At 41.9% G+C, this 20,185-nt stretch overlaps 1 protein-coding gene across 1 annotated transcript in view; it reads right to left on the bottom strand.

Moving 5' to 3' along the window:
• The window catches only part of LOC110982054 (follistatin-related protein 5-like), a 103,598-nt gene that overhangs the window by 8,165 nt on the left and 75,248 nt on the right, over positions 1 to 20,185 (bottom strand). The window contains 1 exon segment of the mRNA XM_087129983.1: positions 19,188 to 19,357. Within this exon segment, the coding sequence (XP_086986109.1) occupies positions 19,188 to 19,357 (170 nt within the window).

The raw sequence follows: 20,185 nt of genomic DNA, 5'->3' as shown, positions 1-20,185 counted from the left end.
CTTGTAAGTTGAACGTACGACTTATATCTCGTACGTACGATTTATATCTCGTCCGTTGGTCTTACATCTCATATGTACGACTTATTGATAATGTAACTTGTATGTAGGACATGTAAGTCATACATACGAGTCAAATACCGGCGCTTGTGCACTACAAATTTGTGCACAATCTTGCTTTTGCCGACGTACCGTGGACCGGTTATCGAAGCATACTTGAAGGTACATGTATATGTCAAGTAAATGATGACCAACTTGACAAGAGTGGTCCAACATTTTCTTTTAAGCACCTGATGTTTATTCTTATCTCATCTTTATCATTCGACACACAACAGTAGCAATAATGAAGTTATTAAGTTCCTGCAGGATCAACTACGTAAGTCTGGGCAAATGCATGGCTACGGATGGATGCATTTCAAATGCATCCAAAATGATCTTGTTGTCACACCAGGACACAATACGGTCGTTGCCGGACACATGATAGAAGCTGTTGTGAAGCTTGATCGATGGTGCCACCACGGATGTCGGAAAACACCATTTTCATGCAGTTGAAAATGCATTTGAAGTTGGTGTACCACATCTTCGCTAATCATGTGGAAGTATCATTGACCATTCATATGCTGTTCGAAAAAGAATGGTCCAATAATGACACCATTCCCACAGAGTCCTACCCAAATGGTGACCTTCTCACGACTCACGTTGGTTTCAAAGTTAAAATTTGGCGGGTGCCCCTTCGGTGCATATTCAACATTGTTGTGGGTGTTAACTTCTCCATTCATCCCAAATGCTGCTTCATCACAGATTGTCAACCATTCAAGAAACCTTTCATTGCCCTGACAGCGTTCAAGGAGTCATTGAGCAAACTCCTGTCTCCACGCGAAAGTTGGAGGCGGATATGCATTCAGTATGGATGGAACTGCAACTTGGTAAGTTGCACCATGTTGCAGACTTGCTGTCCTGCTTCGAACACTTTTCAACACTGCACTGGCCTACCTCGGGGCGAGTCAACACATTTAAACCAGATTATTGCATATCTTGAAAGTGACAAAAGGCAATCTTCCCTCATTAACATGACCTTTTTTGCCACTTTCAACTAGGACAAGCATGACAGAGGGCAACCTCATTCACTGGTTTATCCAAAGTGTTACAACTGAGTTCGGATGCCCCATTTTCAAGACAATGGTGTTCAGTCATGCATGACAGGAGGGATACCATCAAGGTATCATTAGAAAGAATACTGCTTATACTTTTCGGAGATCCTTATACATTATAATAATATCTTATGGTTTGGGCATATTAACCCCTTTCCTCAGGGTTTGTAATTTTTTTGGGACACCCTGTAGTGATAATTGCTGGATTTCACTTAGTCCAAAACTTGGCAAAGTTGCCTTAAACACAGAAATTTGAAAAGGTCCAATATTAATCATTCAACAAAACAGTGTGATCTTGGGTGTATCTGCCCGTAAACTTTGAACCAATAATACTTTCAAGTTTCCTTCTCCTGTTATAACAGACATGCAAGCATTAAATCCAATGGTCTTTCCCATGAAAACTTGTTTCATAAATCTAAGTTTGTCTAAGCAAAAAAAATTGGAACATAACATACACCAAGATATACTGGGAAAGTGTTTCTGAATGGTTTTTCTCCTTGGGAGGTACTCATAGGTGTGTGCGAGTAAGATTAACAAGCAACCAGTTCCTTTATAGATAAAAACCAACTACCACATAGACCTGTAACAAGATGGGAGTTCACAAGTTCTTTCCTTGCAACTGAACAAGAAATAATATGACGACTGCATTCTGGATCAGGAAACAGAATTTCAGGTGTAAAGAGAAGGGGAAAAACTACAAATACCTTTCCAAAATTGCTCGAAGTAACTAACCAGGATTTCTTCCATCAATGAAAAGGGATAACTTGACAGAAAAATAAGTATAGACTCATGTCAACTGTAAATCAGTGCCACTAAAAGTACCCTACAGAAATTAAGCCTCATAAAAGTTGTGCTCTTTACATTTTTGTCTCAAAGATTTTTAAGCTTATTAAGTGTTTGAGCCTTATGCAAGGACCATCTAATGAAGTGAATCAATGTAATGTTGATATTTAAAAAAAAGGATAAGTAACTATGTTTGTGCTCATTATAATACGGCAAAAGAGTAAAACTTCCAAAACGCCTTTAACAATCAGAAATTAAGACTGTAAAACTGGTGTTACATGTTTGAAAAAGCTCTAAAAACTATATAAATGATACAAAACGACAACAGTCAAATTCACATCAAATGGCTTATTTCAACTGTTTCGTAAACATGCATGGTAATGCAAATCCTCAAATGAAAACAATTATGACAAAGCTTTCCTGTACTAAACTGATTCTTTCATTGAGGAAGGGGGCAAGGAGAACAAGGCATGGGCAAAATGCTTTTGTTTTTGACAAACAATGAAGAAAAGGTCATTTCCTTTGGAAAGCAATCAATCTTATATTTATAAAAGATACACAGAAATTCAAAATGCTTTGCTCCCCAATCCAATCCTCAAAAACAATTTATTTCTGTTTCGGATCTCCCCTTGCATAATATTAAGGATAATTTTTAATTTTGTAGCCAATAAAACTAATGACGATATACAATAATCATAAAGAACACTCCAGCTCGCCATACCAACTACGCAGTGAAAAATACACGTCTGTACAAAGGACCCTGCCCTTTGTACACACATGCTTTCAATGATCGTACAAGGTACTCTTGCTGGCCTACCGAGCTCTGTAGGAAAACATGTGTAAATAAAAAAATGCAGTGTCATCAGAAGAGAGACTACCTGTGACATGCTGGCAGTCAAAAACATGTTGGCCCTTTTCTACTACTTTCATAATGTTTTGGTTTATGATACATATATACCAAAAATGATGGGAGCAGCACTTGAATGATCCATGTCTTTTGTTGCCAAGCATGCAATTTCCATTAACACATTCTACATGTCTTTGTGGCAGCCTGTCACCTATAAATTAAGAATCCTGTATATCAGCACAGCTCCAAGCCACTACGATACACAATTTTTATTTGTTAGAAAACCCATTATTCAGGGGTGCCTGTCTAATCCTTGTTAATATCTTTAAATACTTGTTGAGAAAAATTAGCCCAATGTCTGAAAAGTCTCAAATCAAACTTTTGCTTGAAACTGACATCCCTTTAGATCAGATGAACTGGAGCTACCTGAGTTCTGATCAACTGATTCTATCTCATCATTCCATTCAAGTGACAATGCACAAATATGGAAACCACAGCTTACTGAAAGATTATATCATCTTTAGAATTCATGCCAAGATAATGACTATACTTGTAAGTGAGATCTTTTCATTTTACAGGTGATAATATTTTTCTTTGAAGCATGTCCAGAAAGTATTTGTCCAAATTTCTAACCCATTATTCAAATGAGGGTACACTTGTTTATGAAATCTCTCAAAACACAATAAATGATTATCATGATCAAATCCCAACAAAACAGTCATCTGGATTGGATCAGATCAACTCTTTCTTTACCTTGGATATTAAATTATCTTCATAATTAAATATTCACAAGAAACTTAACTGATCATCATATCTGAGCATATCTACGTAGAGAACTGATTGATCCCATTATGAGACAATGCACAAGTCCCCATTCATCTCATCTTTGGAGCATTTGTTCAGCCTACACAATGTCTATTTTAAGGTAGCCTGAATCCAAGATACCAGACAGTTCACATGAAAGCTTGTTATTTGATACATACAGGTATGTGGAGGGCAAGATAAGTGTTAGACCACAGGTACATGTATGTGCCACTGGAAATGTAAGTGCACCCTTCTTGACTCCACAGAATTTAACAAAGAGCGATTCGAAACACAGAATTTTTGCACCTGTGCAGAATTAGATAAATTTGCACAAGCTTGGTGAATCCAAACTCCAAACGAATTGCTTAACCACTTGCTGCCGGGTACTTTTTTTTTAAGGTTACATACGCTGCCGTTTTTTAATATTTTCGTTCTTCAAAAATCTTCACAGTTTTGCGGCCATGCCACCTGCTCTGTATAGAACCCCCATTGTGTGTGTTACATAAGGGCTCGATTGTTCCAGGCCTTGGCCCAGTGCGTTGCTATGCTGCCGTGTTGCTATGCGGAGCGATTGATGGTCAAGACCTCAGCGTGTAATATGCAGTGAGTGAATGGGAAGCTGTGCCCACGTGTACTGGGCTTTGTCAACTGTTCAATGAGTGCGGGCAATGACGGACAAATGAATCATGCTGTAAAAAATAGGGTCTAAAAGTGTGGCTTTTTTTCGTGGCGCTGCTGCATGTAACTTTCGCTATTTTTTTAAGCTATTTGGTTTTTTTTCTGTTATATATTTTCTCATCTACCAAACTTCTCCCCCAAACCACTCTCAAATTTTATCTCCCAACTTGTTTATTTTCCCTCCCATAGAGTAAGATATTTCCCTTCCCAAACTTTATTTCCCCAACAATTTCAAGTAAAATTTAGAAACCAATAAAATAAAGTGCACATAGAAATACACAGACAAATATTTGGAGAGAACTTCTTTTTCTCTTATTTTCTTCTTGTCATTTCTCTTGTGTTTTCTTTTCATTTCTCATTGAAACAGTTGAATTCATAAAAGTAGTAAAATAAATTTCCACTCTTTCTAATCAAATAAAAAGCAAACACTGGTGCAAGAAATAAAAAGGATGAAAATAAAACAACCTCAAAGCAGTACTTTCCAGAAACTTTGTATTTTTCGTCATTTTTTTCAAAGGTTGAAAACATTACCACATAGTAAAACCATTACAAGGAAATGTGCCACTTTTTCAAGAGATGAAAATAGAACATCCTCAAAGCAGTAATTTCCAGAAACTTTGTCTTTTTTGTCATTTTTTTTTAAAGGTTGAAAACATGACCACCAAGTAAAACCATAACAAGGAAATGTGCCACTTTTTCAAGAGATGAAAATGCAACATCCTCAAAGCAGTACTTTCCAGAAACTTTGTCTTTTTCATCATTTTTTTCCAAGGTTGAAACTATGACAACTCCTAAAACCACCTTTAAATGACATTTTGTTTTACACCAGATAAATGACGCATCAAGTCAAAACACACATTAAAAACACAAAATATAATTTCAATGAAAATGTCCATGAAAATAAATGTTCAAAGTGTCAATTAGTGGACAGTATGGTACTCCTTGAAGCAGGGAGCGACGCAGAGGGGCTGGTGGCATGTGTCGCACTCTAAGTGTGTCTTCTTTCGCAGACCATGGGAAGCGCAGAGGACACACCGCCGGTGTAGCTGGTCCTCTCAAAGTCCACGAGGAAGTGTTGGCTGACAAAGCGGGAGTTGGTGACTGGTGGAGTATTGTGCTGAGGGCGGTACTCGGGCAAGGGCTTGTCGAACAGCAGCTCACGGTCAAGACTCAAGCGGTAGTTGAGGAAGGAGAGGCGGTGACCAACGGCCAGGTACACAGCGTAGCTGTTCACTAGCGTCAAGTCGAGCAGGTAGAAGAAGAGCTTCTTGTACCACTTGAGGGACTTACGAGTTGCTCGATGATTTGCTGCTAGTTGGTCACTCTTGTCAACACCCCCCATTAGGGCGTTGTATTTGATGACACAGGTCGGTTTCTGCTTTTCCTGCCCTGTCCTGTCTTGCTTGCCAGTGCCACGGATGTCTGCCGTATGCATGGTGGAGAGCATACGGATGTTGCGCTTGTTTCGCCACACCATGGCCAGGAGAGAACCGCTGACACCCAGGTTGGCCGACCGGAACGCTGTTTCGCCCCGCTTCAGCTTGACGGACTGCAGGTCTTTCGGCATCCCTTTCCTGTCCGCCATGACGGTGCCGACGACATTGAACTTCTGGTTGTGAAGTCGTCTAAACAAATCGGGACTGCTGAAGGCCCGGTCGAGGGCAAGGTTGTGGCCCTTACCACTTAGGTCGTTCACCAGGTCCATCACCACTTGTGTAGTTGCTGGGAGGTCTCCTTTACTTTGGCCGGTGTAGATTTTGAAGTTGTAGCAGTACCCGGCGGCACTCCCGGTGCTCTGGCACAACTTGTACATCTTGATGCCGAAGCGGGCCCTCTTTTTGGGGTTGTAGGTAGCGAAGCGGAGACGTCGACGGAAATGTCCCGTTGAGGAACTTAGACAGTGGCAAACTTCTGAGCAAGATGGTCGACGACTGGGCGCCCTTTGAAGAGGCGGTCGGTGCAGTCATCTGGCATGGCGGTGTTATCGTTGAAGTGCAGGGACTGCAGGATGGCAAGGAAGCGATCTCGGGGCATGACAAACGGGAATAAGCTCATCTTCAGTAGTGGGTCGGTGGACCAGAAGCTATGAAGGGTGGGGTGCTTTGCAATTCCCGTCATTATGCAAAGGCCCAGAAAGGCCTTCAGTTCTCTAGTGTTCAGATCAGTCCATGATTGCATGCGCGCTGATGTTGTAGTGGGCCTCTGCACGGCATATCGGTTGGTCTCTTGCACTATCTTGTTGTAGAGAACATCGTCAAAAAACAGTTCCAAGGCTTCACTGCAGGTCGAGCTGCGATGCAGGCGGGGATCGACGGCACCACCATTACCGGTGAAGCCGTAGTTCAGCGGTGTACTGTCTTCATCTGTTCACCGGAACGGTGCGGCACTGCTGCTGGTCGACGCGGCGGTCTGTGTATGGGACTGTCTCTTGCGCTTGGCATATACTGCCAAGGGTACATCACTGTCAATTTCTATACTTGACTGTACTTGAGCAGGTGACGGCGGTGATGAAGAAGACGAAGAACCTTCGTCTGAACTGAGATAAAACTCATTCACTGGAAGAACTGGACTCTCCGGATATAACTTCAGCCATGTTGTCTGTGCTCTGAATAACACGATACCCAATATGAACACATGTAGCCACTGCACGGCGTTTTTATTCTCAAGCAGCGAGGGCCGTGCCCTGTCAGTCAACGTGGCAAGGGCCAGCAGCGCCCGGGCCTGGTCATTCATGGGGCGCAGGTGCATAATGAGCCCGTACAGCCCGCGCTTTGTCTTCAGTGCAGTGCAGCAATAATCCCCTGCGAGCGCCCGGCAGCGCAAACAAATGTGCTCTGCACAAACAATACACGGATTACCTCCGCTAATTGCAGCGTTCTGCACTGAAAGAATACAGGGATTGATTGGCAGTGCCCGGCAGCTCTCAGCAGCTCGTACTTTTATTCCAGGCTTTTATAAGTTCGGTTGACCCGGCTATAAAATAAAGTCACAATTCACCGGCCCCAGCAACCCATTTATTTACGGCCAATGATGGCTTAAACCTTTTAACTGACAGCCCAAACTTTTTAAGAAACGCCCAGCAACTTTTTTTTTTTTTTATAGTAAAGTTCCGATTTCGGAGTCCCGGCCACGAATATAAGGCCTATGGCTCCGGTACCAGAGCCCCCGGCTGGGAGTGGTTAAGGAACCTCAGGGCTAGCTCCTGTCCCCTGCTGGTTGGTGTACCTTTAATCAGCCCAATAATTTTCCTTGCTGGTGGCTTTGTCTCTTCATATAGTGCCAAAGCTGTTTGGTTTGTCAGTAGTAGGAAGTGTAAATCAGCACATGCAGTTGCTGCTATCAAATCCAGGGCATATTTAGGTACCCGAATCAATTCTTTATGAGCTGCATTGATCAGAGGTTCCCCTAATTTTTTTTCTAAAGAGGGTACAGTGTGACAGTCAGCCCTGCTGAGAATGTCAAGAAGGTCTTCTTCATCATCCTCGGTCATTTTACCACTCAGAGCTTTGTTAACTTCTGCGTCTAGATGAGAGAGGAATTCAATGAGCATTTCTTCATAAACTGCTCCTTTTCCAAGAATAAGTGCTGTCACAAATGCAGGAGACAGGCAGTTTGGGAATGTCCGCAGATCTTGAAACCCTTTCAATAAAATGCGGCCAACAGCATTTCACTCATCCCTTCCAAACTCTAGGTAGATTGAAGGTATACCCTCTCAATCTTACCAGATAAACCTGTCGGTTTAGCTGAAAATGCAGTGTATGCCTCTCTCAATACCCAGCAGCATCAGCTCCAACTTCGTCTTAAAACTGAAGAGCAATGGGATGTCAAGGATGTATGGGTCCTCGAATACATTTATCATGTCACATAGGATGTTTCCATTAAGTAGTGTTATTGTTCGTCAGGCTCCCATCAGAGATGACACGCATGGAGGTGTAGATGGTCCTTGTGGTGCTGATGCCAATGAGTATAAAAGGAGGTTGAGTTGTTATAAAAGGAGGTTGAGTTGACGTGGAGTTGGTGAACGAGGAGGCAGTGTTGGTAAAGGAGGAGACAGTGTTGGTGAAGGAGGAGGCAGTGTAGGTGAAGGAGGAGGCCGTGTTGGTGAAGGAGGAGGCAGTGTTGGTGAAGGAGGAGACAGTGTAGGTGAAGGAGGAGGCAGTGTTGGTGAAGGAGGAGGCAGTGTTGGTGAAGGAGGCCGCAGTGTTGGTGAAGGAGGAGGCAGTGTTGGTGAAGGAGGAGGCAGTGTTGGTGAAGGAGGAGACAGTGTAGGTGAAGGAGGAGGCAGTGTTGGTGAAGGAGGAGACAGTGTAGGTGAAGGAGGAGGCAGTGTTGGTGAAGGAGGAGACAGTGTTGGTGAAGGAGGAGACAGTGTAGGTGAAGGAGGAGGCAGTGTTGGTGAAGGAGGAGGTGGAGTTGGTGAACAAGGAGGCAAAGTTGGTGATCAAGGGGGCCAAGTGGCTGACTGATGAGGCAGAATCGATGGACCAGGTGGAAAGGTTGGTGAGTGAAGGGGTGGACTAGCTGTCAAATGGTGTGGTACCAGACTCGAAGTTGACTCAAGTCCTGTAGAGGATGGGGCTGAGACAGTGGGTAGAGACTCATCATTGCAATCTTGTGCTGAGCGTGCTTGTCATTCAGTTGAGATGGCTTTTGCCTGGTCATCCTGTTTGTCATAGCAGGCACTGGTATGTGTTGTTTTGGCTCGCTTCGCAGGTTGAGCTTCCACCTTTGTCTTTCCTAGAACATTACAGGGAAATGTTGTGTGTAGATAGAACCTCAGTATCCCATTCGGTTTCTCTTGCCTGTACATATCTCCAACTGTTACATCTGTTTTCAGTGGACAATGGCTAAAATCTTGAAGGCAGTATTCAGTACGATCAGTTATTTTGAGGCATTTTTTGGACATGCTATCTCTGATAAAGAGAAGAGTAGCTCCTTCCAGGAGGGCCACCAGATTTACATCTTTTTCTACATCAAGTTTTCTCACACCTTTACCTCTGGAACTTTTGACCAGTTGTTCATTATGTATCCATCCAACCCGGATACATCTTTTTCCCTTGAGGCACTCATGTTCCCTTTCCCTCGAGAAGATAGTTTAGGGTTCTCCTCACCCTCTCCAGCAGCAAGTCCACTGTCTTTTCTCAGACGGTAAAGAAGACTTTGTCTGTGGGTCCTCATGGCTGAAGAAAGTTGTGATGGTGATGTTTTGATTGCAACTCGAGTTTTCTTCTCACAGAATTATTTTTTAGGGCAATTCTCCCAATTTTAGGATATGTGCCAACCATGACGGTTCGCTGTCCATACAACAAACTGTTGTACCGCCAATCTGTAAAGTAACATAAAATAGTTAAGCAATATTAATATTTGTTTTATCTTAAACTTTTTCCTATTAAAAACCCTACTCTTTTACGCATGGGTCATTCCATGTCAAAGCAACACTTTTTGACCTTAGGTCTTAAGATTTGGATAAAAATTGCAGTGCTGGTAGACATCAATGAATAATAAATAAAAGTTGCCTCCCTGCCCCCTGGATATGCCCCCTGGTGTTACATCCCATGAAGCTACCTTAAGTCGCAGGTTGGTATTCAACACAATTCCTCATATATTACAACCCAATTAGGTTCCTAAAAAGCCATTTCAAACTTTCATTAATGTCATTTTATAGCACAAAGTGTTTTGTTTCAACTTCCTGTATTAGGACTACATACAAAATTGACATGTTCCCAGCTGACCAACTGTAGAAAAAATGCTATAACATTGTTTATTTTAAAATGCCCAGAAACAATTAAGCGGATTTCTCTCACGAACCATACTTTCAAATATATTTCATGTAAACATTTTTTAAAATGACACCTTAAATTTAAAATGGGATCACAGGTCACAGATGTGTGTAAAAGGTCATTTTGACCCTTGATTCTCGAAGCCAAATCTTTACAACATCAATGAAAAGAGCATACTCTTCTGGTTATTTTGATACCACATTTGCATATTGTCACACCCCTAGAGTTGTCCTACCCTTAAGGACAGACCTTTGGTAGCTTAGACACGAATATATACCTACCTGTTGCTGGAAATTTGTTTTGCCTGTACAATATTTACATTTATTCATCTAAGAACACAAAAATAGAATAATTTCTTACAATGACTTTTTTAATTACAATATATATGAGGTGATGAGCACCTCAATGTCCCGCCACCATGTTGCTTCTGCTTCTTGCATTGTAGTCAGCTTCTGTGGCCTGTGGCTGACTCGGTAAGTTTCTGTGTCCTGCCGCCGTGGTCCAACCCTCCTGTCACCTTCAGTCAACTGACTCCCTCTTCTTCTTAACTTAAAACCTTGAAAATTACCACCATATTCCCATGTTTCTGCTTTTTCTGGCCAAGTTACATTTAATGCAAAATATTCATTTATAAGCTTGAAGTGTTATGAAGTGTGTAAAACTTCCAAGATAACGATAAATTGTGTCAGTGCTGCAACATCCTCAACTCAAATTACTTAGACCTATTAGGATTTTATGCAATATCTCGGCAACTCTCATTTTCACTGGCGCAATATCTGGTTTTGCAAGGAACAAATGTATAAAATAAATATCCAATATATCATATTTATACATAGTTAACTTACAAGAACTGGGCATTTCCTGGCTTTTGGTTTCTCAGAACAGTCTGAACGTACATGTAGTTTATTCCACTTCCATAATTAGAAGTTACTCAAGACTAACTCATTGACTCATGACTATAAGTCATCGAGGCTGGCCGCTGCCCTCTCCTCGGAATCCAGCAATGAGCTGATCACACCAACCCATATCTTTTTCTTTTTAAACCAAAAGGAAAAATTCCAGCACTGCCATGCCTTATTCCAAAGAACTCATAATGTTTTGTGTACTACCCTTCATAAATATTCATTATTCAAATCAATGCATAAGTGGCTACATCTATGAATAACAACTCAACTGGTACTCAGCCATCATTCTGGTAAGGTTGACTGACTTCAGGAATGTTTGGGTGTGAAGGCTCAGGAAAATAAAATCTTGTTTCACCAGTAAATACCATGTTTATCTTTTCAACAATTAGGGCCAAGATTATACGGTATTATTAATTTAAGAGTAATTTCGATTTAATATCACTCTATGACACATACATTTGATGAAAAATGAGAGGGTTGTTTCATTTTTACTAAAAGGATGGGTTTTCATGTGAAAACTGTCCATTTTTTCTTTGCCCTGCCCCTTACCACATGGCAGAACGGATTCTGCTAAAAATTAATATTTATTTATTGTTTATTGATGTCTACAAGCACACACATTTTTACCAAAATCTGAAAACCTAAGGCCAAAGGTGTGTTGGTCTGACATGGAATGACCCGTATATCAATGACTAGTTTACATGTGAAAATTTCAATAATGGAAGGGTGCAATAGAGAAATCTGTGTACAAATAAAACAATTTGAAAACATTGTAAACCTTAGATAGTTTGTATAGGATATAAATGGACATTTATGCTTAAAATACTTATGTACTTGGTCAAGTTCCTGACAAAATACACTTTTATTAACCTTTAAAATTTACAGTGCACTCTACAACACCACTAAATGTGATACTGTATACATATCCTTGTTGAAGGAGAATTAACAAATGTCAACATAAGAATTGATCTTAATTAAATAACAAAGAATAGCCTCTGACTCTGTTTTAAGGCATAAAATCTGTAGTTCCTTGCATTTAGTGAAAGCAACAAGTACCACCAACTTCAAGGGGTCTATAAAATGCCATTGTCGGGTTTGTGCTAAAAGGTCATACAGTAAAAATATGAGTTTCAACAGTACTCTTAGGGCCTTCCTCTGAATATGAAGGAAATAATGTATCGAAGCAGACTACATTTGTGTTAGTTTATGTATTAAACTAGATTTCTGTGGCAAATGTCAACAAATTTTCTTGCCCGAGATGTACTAAAATAGTATTTTTCATTTAAGGACCCCTTTTTCAGTAAGGACCCTTTGGAACTGACACGACGCAACGTATATGGTCAACTGTTTTATGACCCATGCTGTTGTTATGGCTCCTACGCCCTAGGGCTAACTTACCATACAGTTACACTTCCAAGTGCATGCAAAAAAATCACCCCTTGTTTCTGTGAAACGAAATGAGTGTAGCAAGTTTTACCACAAAATGGCCAATAGCCTTAGGCCTACTCCAAATGAAAAATATGGAGGGTAATCCCCAACCACACATACGCCCAATGACAACAGATGATTCTGCACAGGGTCCCATTCCTATCATTGCGTTGTCAGCGGATACTATACAAATGAATTCTTAGCTCTGTTCACCAATACATAAACAGTAAAATAAGAAAATGAATCAAAAGGTAGGCCTACATGACTATACATATTTCTCTTAATTGTTCTTTTGTTACAATAACCTCACCTCCAAAGAATATTTGTGGAGAGAGATGAAACACTCCGACAGTAGGGATGCACAGCTTGTCACAAAATGGCGGAACGTATGTTGGTGTACAATTTATTATTCACCTTATGTTGTACGTACGAGATGTAAGTCGTACGTACAACATATAAGTTGTACGTATGAGTTACGATTCATAAGTTGTATGTATGAGATAGAAGTTGTACGTACGAAATATGATTTATAAGTCGTACGTACAAGATAGAAGCCATATGTATGAGATTTTGTATGTACAAGATATAAGTTGTATGCAAAGATTGCATAGCGCCAAAGGCGCAAGATAGATAACTCTGCCCAAAAGCTGTAATCACCATGGGCGCCAATTGAGCAAGCAATACGTCTGTGCAGTTTACGGTAATGCACAGGCACAGGCGTACGAGGTGTATATGGCTGCCCGAGGCACATGGGCCTGTGCATTAATGTGGATTGCGCAGGCATATTGCTTGCTGAAATGGCACCCATGCAATTACAACGTTTTATGTGTATAGAGCCTGAAAGTAAAATGTCACGCATCACGCTTCCGTAACCCTTGCGCAGTCTGCTTATGGGGATTTTACATTGGGTTGTCCTACCACGTTCAATCAATTTCGGAAAAATAATTCCTTACTGAAACCACCCCATAAAACACTTATGTTGGAATTTTACCTGTATCTTCCGTCAAGTTTTATTTTGGAAAAGTCACTTGGAGACTTTGGTAAAAAAAGAGATTTATTGACCACTTCATGCCGGGGCATTTTTTCCGTTTTTAAAATCTTTCAAAAATTCATCATTTCATTTAACAGTCGTTTATAGCCGCACGAAGTAATCTTTAGGCACTACTCTAAGTTGACAGGTGACCTTCATTGACGCCGGAGTATTTCAGCTAGGCCAGCAGCCTTGTAAACAGAGCCCAGATTGGACGGTGTTGTATAACTGTCTTTTGTTCACGAACCTGGCTCAGTGCACTGCTGACCTCTTTTTAATAGGGGCCAGATTAGCGTGCAGAGGAAGTGGTATAGTATCCATATAATGACGCATTCATTACTGTCAGGAAAAAATGCGTCACCTGACTATTGGCTTGTTGTCGACGGAGGGCACTTGCACGTATGGTGCTGAGTCTGTGTCCTGCACTTTTTAGTGCATTTTACGCGTGCACAAAACAAGGGGCCAGACAAGGTTTTTGTGCTCATTAATGTGTGCCAAAAAGCGGAACTCTGTGCGCACCACACTGGCGCAGCCAGTGCCACGGTGCAAATAGAAAAAAAAACCAAAACTCAGATATTTCTGTGCGGATGGATTTTTTTAAATGCGGAAATCCACGAATCAGCAGAAAAGTTGCATGCCTGTACAAGTTAGCTTAAAGAGAAAAGAACAGAAATCTCACCGTGTTCCTTATACAGCTTTGTCACTGCGCTGTACTTAGTGCATACTGTTCCTCTTGATAGTCCCAGTGTTTGGCGGTGGCCCCACTCACTCCAGGTTACATATCACGTATATGTAGCTTATGTAGTAGCTGGTATATCCCTACGTTGACTGTGTTTGGCGGACATACATCGACTGTGGCTGATCAGGGTTAACCTGCTTTTCTTTGTCCTAGTGTTCCCTTGTCCTTTGAGGTTGGTTGGCTTTTTTCAATGGCTTCTCTCCCACCGTAACTCAAAGACAGCAGCTCAGGCCTGCTCCTGTTCCAAGTGAGATCTGTTAGCACTCGGGGACCGGGTCTGCTCCGGCCTCTCTGACCCATTCTTCAAGCGGGGACACTGAGCCCTTGAGTCTACTCTGTCATCTGGGCTTTTGGCCTCCCCTATTGCTACCAGGCTCCAAAGTTTGCAGTGGCCATAGAATTTGAACTCCTCACGGTCAGGTGTGACTGGGTGTGGCACGCTTAACTGTGTTGGCCACTTCTCGCCAAGAGTTTCCTTTATCTTTGAGGATGGTTTGGCAATGCCTTCTCAACCAACCACTGTCATTAAAAGATGGCGGCTCAGGCCCACTCCAATTCCGGTAGAGACTGATTAGCGTCCGGGACTGGGCCTACCCCGGCCTATCTGGCCCTTTCTTTGCACATGGAAGCCGAGTCTACAAGTGTACTCCAACGTCAGGGCCTTCGGCCTCCCTCCATTGCTGCTCCCCTTCCGGAAGTCTCTGTGCCCACTTGTTCTCCGGCTTCAGTTTAGCAGGACGACTCTCTAGCTCTTTCTTCGAACAAAGAGTCTGACTGAATGCCCTATGCCTTCAGCCACTGTCCTTAGTCATTCTTATTTGGGGCATTCTGCAGTGGGTAGATGCTACATGCTACCGGGCTGCTCTCTGTCATAGTCAATGTGGCCCCGGTTGACATAATACGGCCATGATGCAGACCACAACACAGATGGCTGGTCTGCTTTGCTGTTGAGGCCTCTGTACATAGTCTATCATTATGTCTGTGTCTCGGCAAACTGTTCTTTTAGTGTTTCCAGCCGTGCAGTAGACACTACTCTCTACCAGGCCACTCTACATTGTCTGCGGTGGCCTCCGCTTAATTCGACACCGAGTCATATACACCCAGCGTGAGCCGTGACTGAAATATCCTTTATCAGTACGCTCCTTATCAGCCCCCGACTGACACCTGACTAGCTCTGGGGGCGCTGAGCCAGGAAACAGAGAAGTGCATTATCCTGTTCATCTCCCCTTCTTTCCCCTGGCTGTTCCAGTGATTACAACTTAGACTAGGTTTGAGTAGCCTACCGGATGTGACCTGGGGCGGGTCCTGCAGGAGATAATTCTGCGCTATGCCTGCAGACCCCTTATGACTTCCACACGCCTGATCCCTCTAGTGTCTGAGACTTTGTCATCAGGGAACCTAGGTGTGAACTGGTTAACTGCGAGCCACAGGCAAACTGTCCTCCCTTTTGACCCCATCCTGGTGGCTACGCCATTCGTATTTGGTCCTACTATTGCTTTTCTCCAATCCACATCCGTGTTTTGAGCGTCAAAATTCACAGAACTTACACTGTAGTGGATTCCAAGTGCATCTTGTTTTCATACATGAAATCTTCAAAATGTGGGCGTGTCCAAAGTGCATACATGTATACTGTCACTGTTATGAGTTCCAACAAGAGTTGGTCTACTGTCGGGTTCCCTCTTCCAATTATGCCCGCATGATTGACACGACGAGGTACACTCCGTAGGTTCTTTCCATTTTCAAATTTATACTTGCAATCATCGAACCAGGAATAATTTTGAATATCAGAGTTGTTTATATTCTCACTGTAGTTTTGGTCCCAAATGAGGAAACTTTAGGGGTTAAACAGGCAGAACAAACATTCCTGACCAATACTGTGTATTTATTTCTCACAGATGCTCCATTTGAGACCAAGCTTCAATCTCATTCCCCATGCACGCAGTAAAACGGCTGAAGTTCCTTCAATACAGGAACGTCCACAGCCACTCTATATTTAAGACAAGACTAATTTTTTTATTCTCCAGAAATGCTTCACCGTCATTCACATATACTAGAGCTGTTCATTGTCACTAAGCGCAACTTCCACCCGATTTAGTCTTCTGGAAATGATTCCTTGCTCAATGAAGATAAAATTTTCTCCGGTGTCCAACCCTTTTCATTGTTCATAGCTTATTGAAGTCCCTTGAAAGCAGTTTCCCTGTTGTCCAGCTTTCACTGCAGTCTTACTTTGGATACCCAAGAATATGTCACCTTGTTCCAGATAATTCATGAAGTTTTCATGTCTAACCACACCTACAAATTAGACTTTCCTCAGGAATAGGTATGGTGAACTTGCTATGTGAAAGAGTTGATTTAATTCCATCGATAATACGTCTAGAGATGAGAAAAACCTGTTGCTAACTTGCCGATGGTCTCAAAGGTTTTGGAGGAAATACAGTGGAAAAGTTCTGGTCCTCCTTCCCTTGCTAAGTTTTACGCACTGGTCGAATACCGCTCTGCCTCTTCATCAATCTTCACGGGCAGCACTTGGGACATAGACCAGAGGGAATGTCGACACTGTTCCCATCCCCGTAGGTCTGACGCTTTTGGTTACATTGCTTTCCAGGTGCCTTCAATGTCCAAATTCAAGGCATTCTCTACAGCAGCAGATTCTAAAAGACATTTCCTCAGTCGAATGAATACCTTTGTCTGCTCATTCGGCTACCCTCTTGCAGTCATGTCTGCCCTTCGTTTGACCAGGGTCTTTCTTGAATTCCAATCTTTGTTAGTACAAGTATCTGTTACATGTGCATTGGTTCCTGTCACAGCAACTTGGCCCCTGTAACGTTCAACCCAGGCTTCATTAGGATGTTGTTTTACTTCCCTCCAATCCCCCACATTATGTCATCCACATGACTACTGTCTGACTGCTCAACCAATGTCAAGCTCGATCTCAAACAGGTTTGGACCTATGGTGCTGCAAATGTGACCACACAACTAAGTTGGTAGTGTTCCAAAATTCTTACAAAGGAACCCCTCCTGCAGATTGTAAGTTCTTATTCTAATTAAAACTCCTCTTAGACAAATGGCCAGCCATTGTCGCTGAGAACAAACACCAGAATGCCATGACTAGCTAAATGTCCATGTAATACTTGGGCAATAGTTCGAGCGGAGGTGGTGTGGACGGGCGTGGCTTCAATCCACTTTTTAGAGACATCTACTGCAATCTTCCTGTCCTTCAACTGAGGCATAGTCATTATGATAGCATTGCCATACCTTCTCTGGAAACTCCCATTGGTGAATTGGGGGTGTGCAATCATTTAAATTAAAACCCAAACTAGTTGTACATGTTCAAAAGAAAACATTACAGCTCGACGTGCAGAGTTTACAGTGCAAACTCCTAATTTTACGCGTGAAATTAGGTCATGACGACCTGGAATTGTTTTTGAAGATTTTACTGTTTTTGTGCAAATCACCTTAACTTTGTACTTTTTTATGCCCCGTACTTTGTATATTTCAGCAAAATCACCCTTCAAATAGTTCTAAATGTGCAAATGCCATACGTTCTGTCCACGAGAGAGTCACAACTATTTGCCGTTGCCAAACTCTTGAAGGTGCACTACTATGAATCAACCGTTTTGCGATTTAGAAAAATGGTATGAGGTCAATTGATTTCAAGCTCATGGTCTCAGTTCTGTTTGATTCACAGAATCCTAGGCATTAATTTGCTTTATTTTCACTGAACAAGTTGGGTTCCAACGCTTGTACTTGTAATGAAGAGGAAGAGACGCTAATTCGCCTTTCTTTTACTTCGAAATATATTATATCTTTCTGAAATACATGTACATGTATATAACATTCTCAGGATGTTATATACTTGAAATACACTTGAAATGTGACAGTGCAATGATTATGGGATCAGGTGATGCATTAGTTAATTTTGAATATCCATTAAATTCTTGTCTGGACAGTTAGACCATGAATAAAATAAAAACTTTTATTGAATTTGTAGGTAACACTTGTCCCATACAATAACGTTCTGATGGAGCCTCGGATGAATTTGTGTAGGTATTGTAGCGGTCTCCAGCGACGGAGCCTCGGGCGTGCCTTTGGTCGACCCGACGAGCGGCTGTAGAGGCGACCAGGGGGGCAGGTCCGTTTGGAGGCAGTCTACCGCCAGGCGCCGAAGCCTAACAAGTTGCACCCACGGGTCTGGTCTTGGGGGCTGGCATAAAGGGGGCCGGTACCATGGGTTACTGGTACTGGGAGATTTCCTGGACGAACTCAATAAAGACTCTGGTTGGCTTCAAATTTGATTGGTTGATTATTTTAATACTGGCACTCTCTTAAACAGGAGACTCCTAAATAGGCAACTCCTAATTAGGCGGCTTGTGGATTTGCAAATTGTTTATACCACCTACGTCTTTACTTGCACTGTTTACTGCTGAATTACATAAAAGATGACCATAAAAGAGATGTGAGTGCTTATCAGGACTAATTACAATAATTGAATGAAGTCGCACTAACCTAGTGCCCAGTAATCACTCTCCAGCACAGCGTTCTGCTCTGACAGCCAAACCAAGCAGCAGTACGAACTCGTCACGCACAAATATGACCGAACAACAGAAAGACAGGAAAGACCGCGAGTAGCTCGCGCGCACTCCTTATATACCCATGCGCGGGTTATGATTATGGGATATAAATGCTTAACTGCAATTAATTAAAGAGGGCGCTCTAACCACCCCACTATTTCGCTACAGTATTTAAATATATACTAGGTCATTGCACATTGCCGGCTCCATTCTTTGTTTAGTCATGTGAAATACACGTGCTTCGGAAACAAGTGATGAGACCAAACAGATATTCGGATGACAGGCAACAAAAAATATGACCTCATCAAACTGGAAATCCATATCATGTGACATCTTGTGTTTGTTAATAACACAAACATGTCCTGTCGAGTCGTATACTGGACCTGCAAAGCATTTTTAAAAATTCACTGAAGAAATGCACTTTTTGTACAAAAATGGCACAAAATTGCTACAAGCGCTTTGACAGCAGCATACCTTTATCCCGTCCACGAGCTCAACATCAACGAGATCCATTCCATTGCGCTGCCAGATGATATTGGACTTGTCTTCAACATCGATCCCACAGACCAGTACGATGTTATCGCCTGCTTTAGCCACCTTGGTTTGTTGGCGTATGTCCTCCGGAATCGTGACTATATGAACGTCTGAAGTTAACAGGAAAGTTTCGTAAAGTTCTCCTCCAGAACAAATGTTAAAAGGCCCATTTAGTGCAATTTTAAGGCATCCTCTGAAGTTCACCTTTTTGAGTTTTTGTTAGCATTGCATCAATTTTATTGTTGTTATTTTAACAGCATTTTGAAAAATTCAATCCTAAGTAGAAGTGCAAAATCTATTGAGGTAAAAACATCAACATAACAGCCATTTCGGCACCAAAATTTGGAAGATCTGGGGGGGGGGTATTTTGCGACAAATTCTCTTTTCTGGGGTTCACTATTCAATCGTGTTTCAGTACATGAAGTGAGCAAAGTTTTTCACCTGATATTTTAATGAGCAAATTTGGGGTTCACAATTTGAAGAGAAAGTCTAGAAAATGAAAAAGGGTCCTCTGCAGATGATATTTTGGCTATAGCACCTGCTTAGTCAGTTAAAGCAAGTTTGTTAAAAAGAAACGTACAGTTTAATAAGACTACCCAAAAGTATGTCACGCATGTGCACAAGCAAGCAAGTACGCACACAATGACGAATGGGCTTTTCAAATATCGGTTCTGTCTATGTACGACATTTTGTCTCCCACTCCACCACAATCTCCACCACGTCAAGGCTTGAATTTGTAATGCAACTATATTGAGGGTGATGTTCATAACATAAATGTACTTCTGTTACATGTATCACATTTCTGGAGAATCTTACATCAGAATGGTATACTTACGACTTTTTAAAAATTATTCTTCTTTTTGAGTACTACTGAATCCATTTTGGATGCTGGGAAGTCCGAACAAATTTTCATAATCCGTCTCATTTTTTTTCTTACC

The sequence above is a fragment of the Acanthaster planci genome, linkage group LG19 (assembly GCF_054643075.1).
Source record: "Acanthaster planci isolate LZ-2023a linkage group LG19, COTS_SCS, whole genome shotgun sequence".
NCBI lineage: Eukaryota > Metazoa > Echinodermata > Asteroidea > Valvatida > Acanthasteridae > Acanthaster > Acanthaster planci.
The sequence above is the reverse complement of the archived record's forward strand: the minus strand, read 5'-3'. Positions and strand labels throughout refer to the sequence as shown.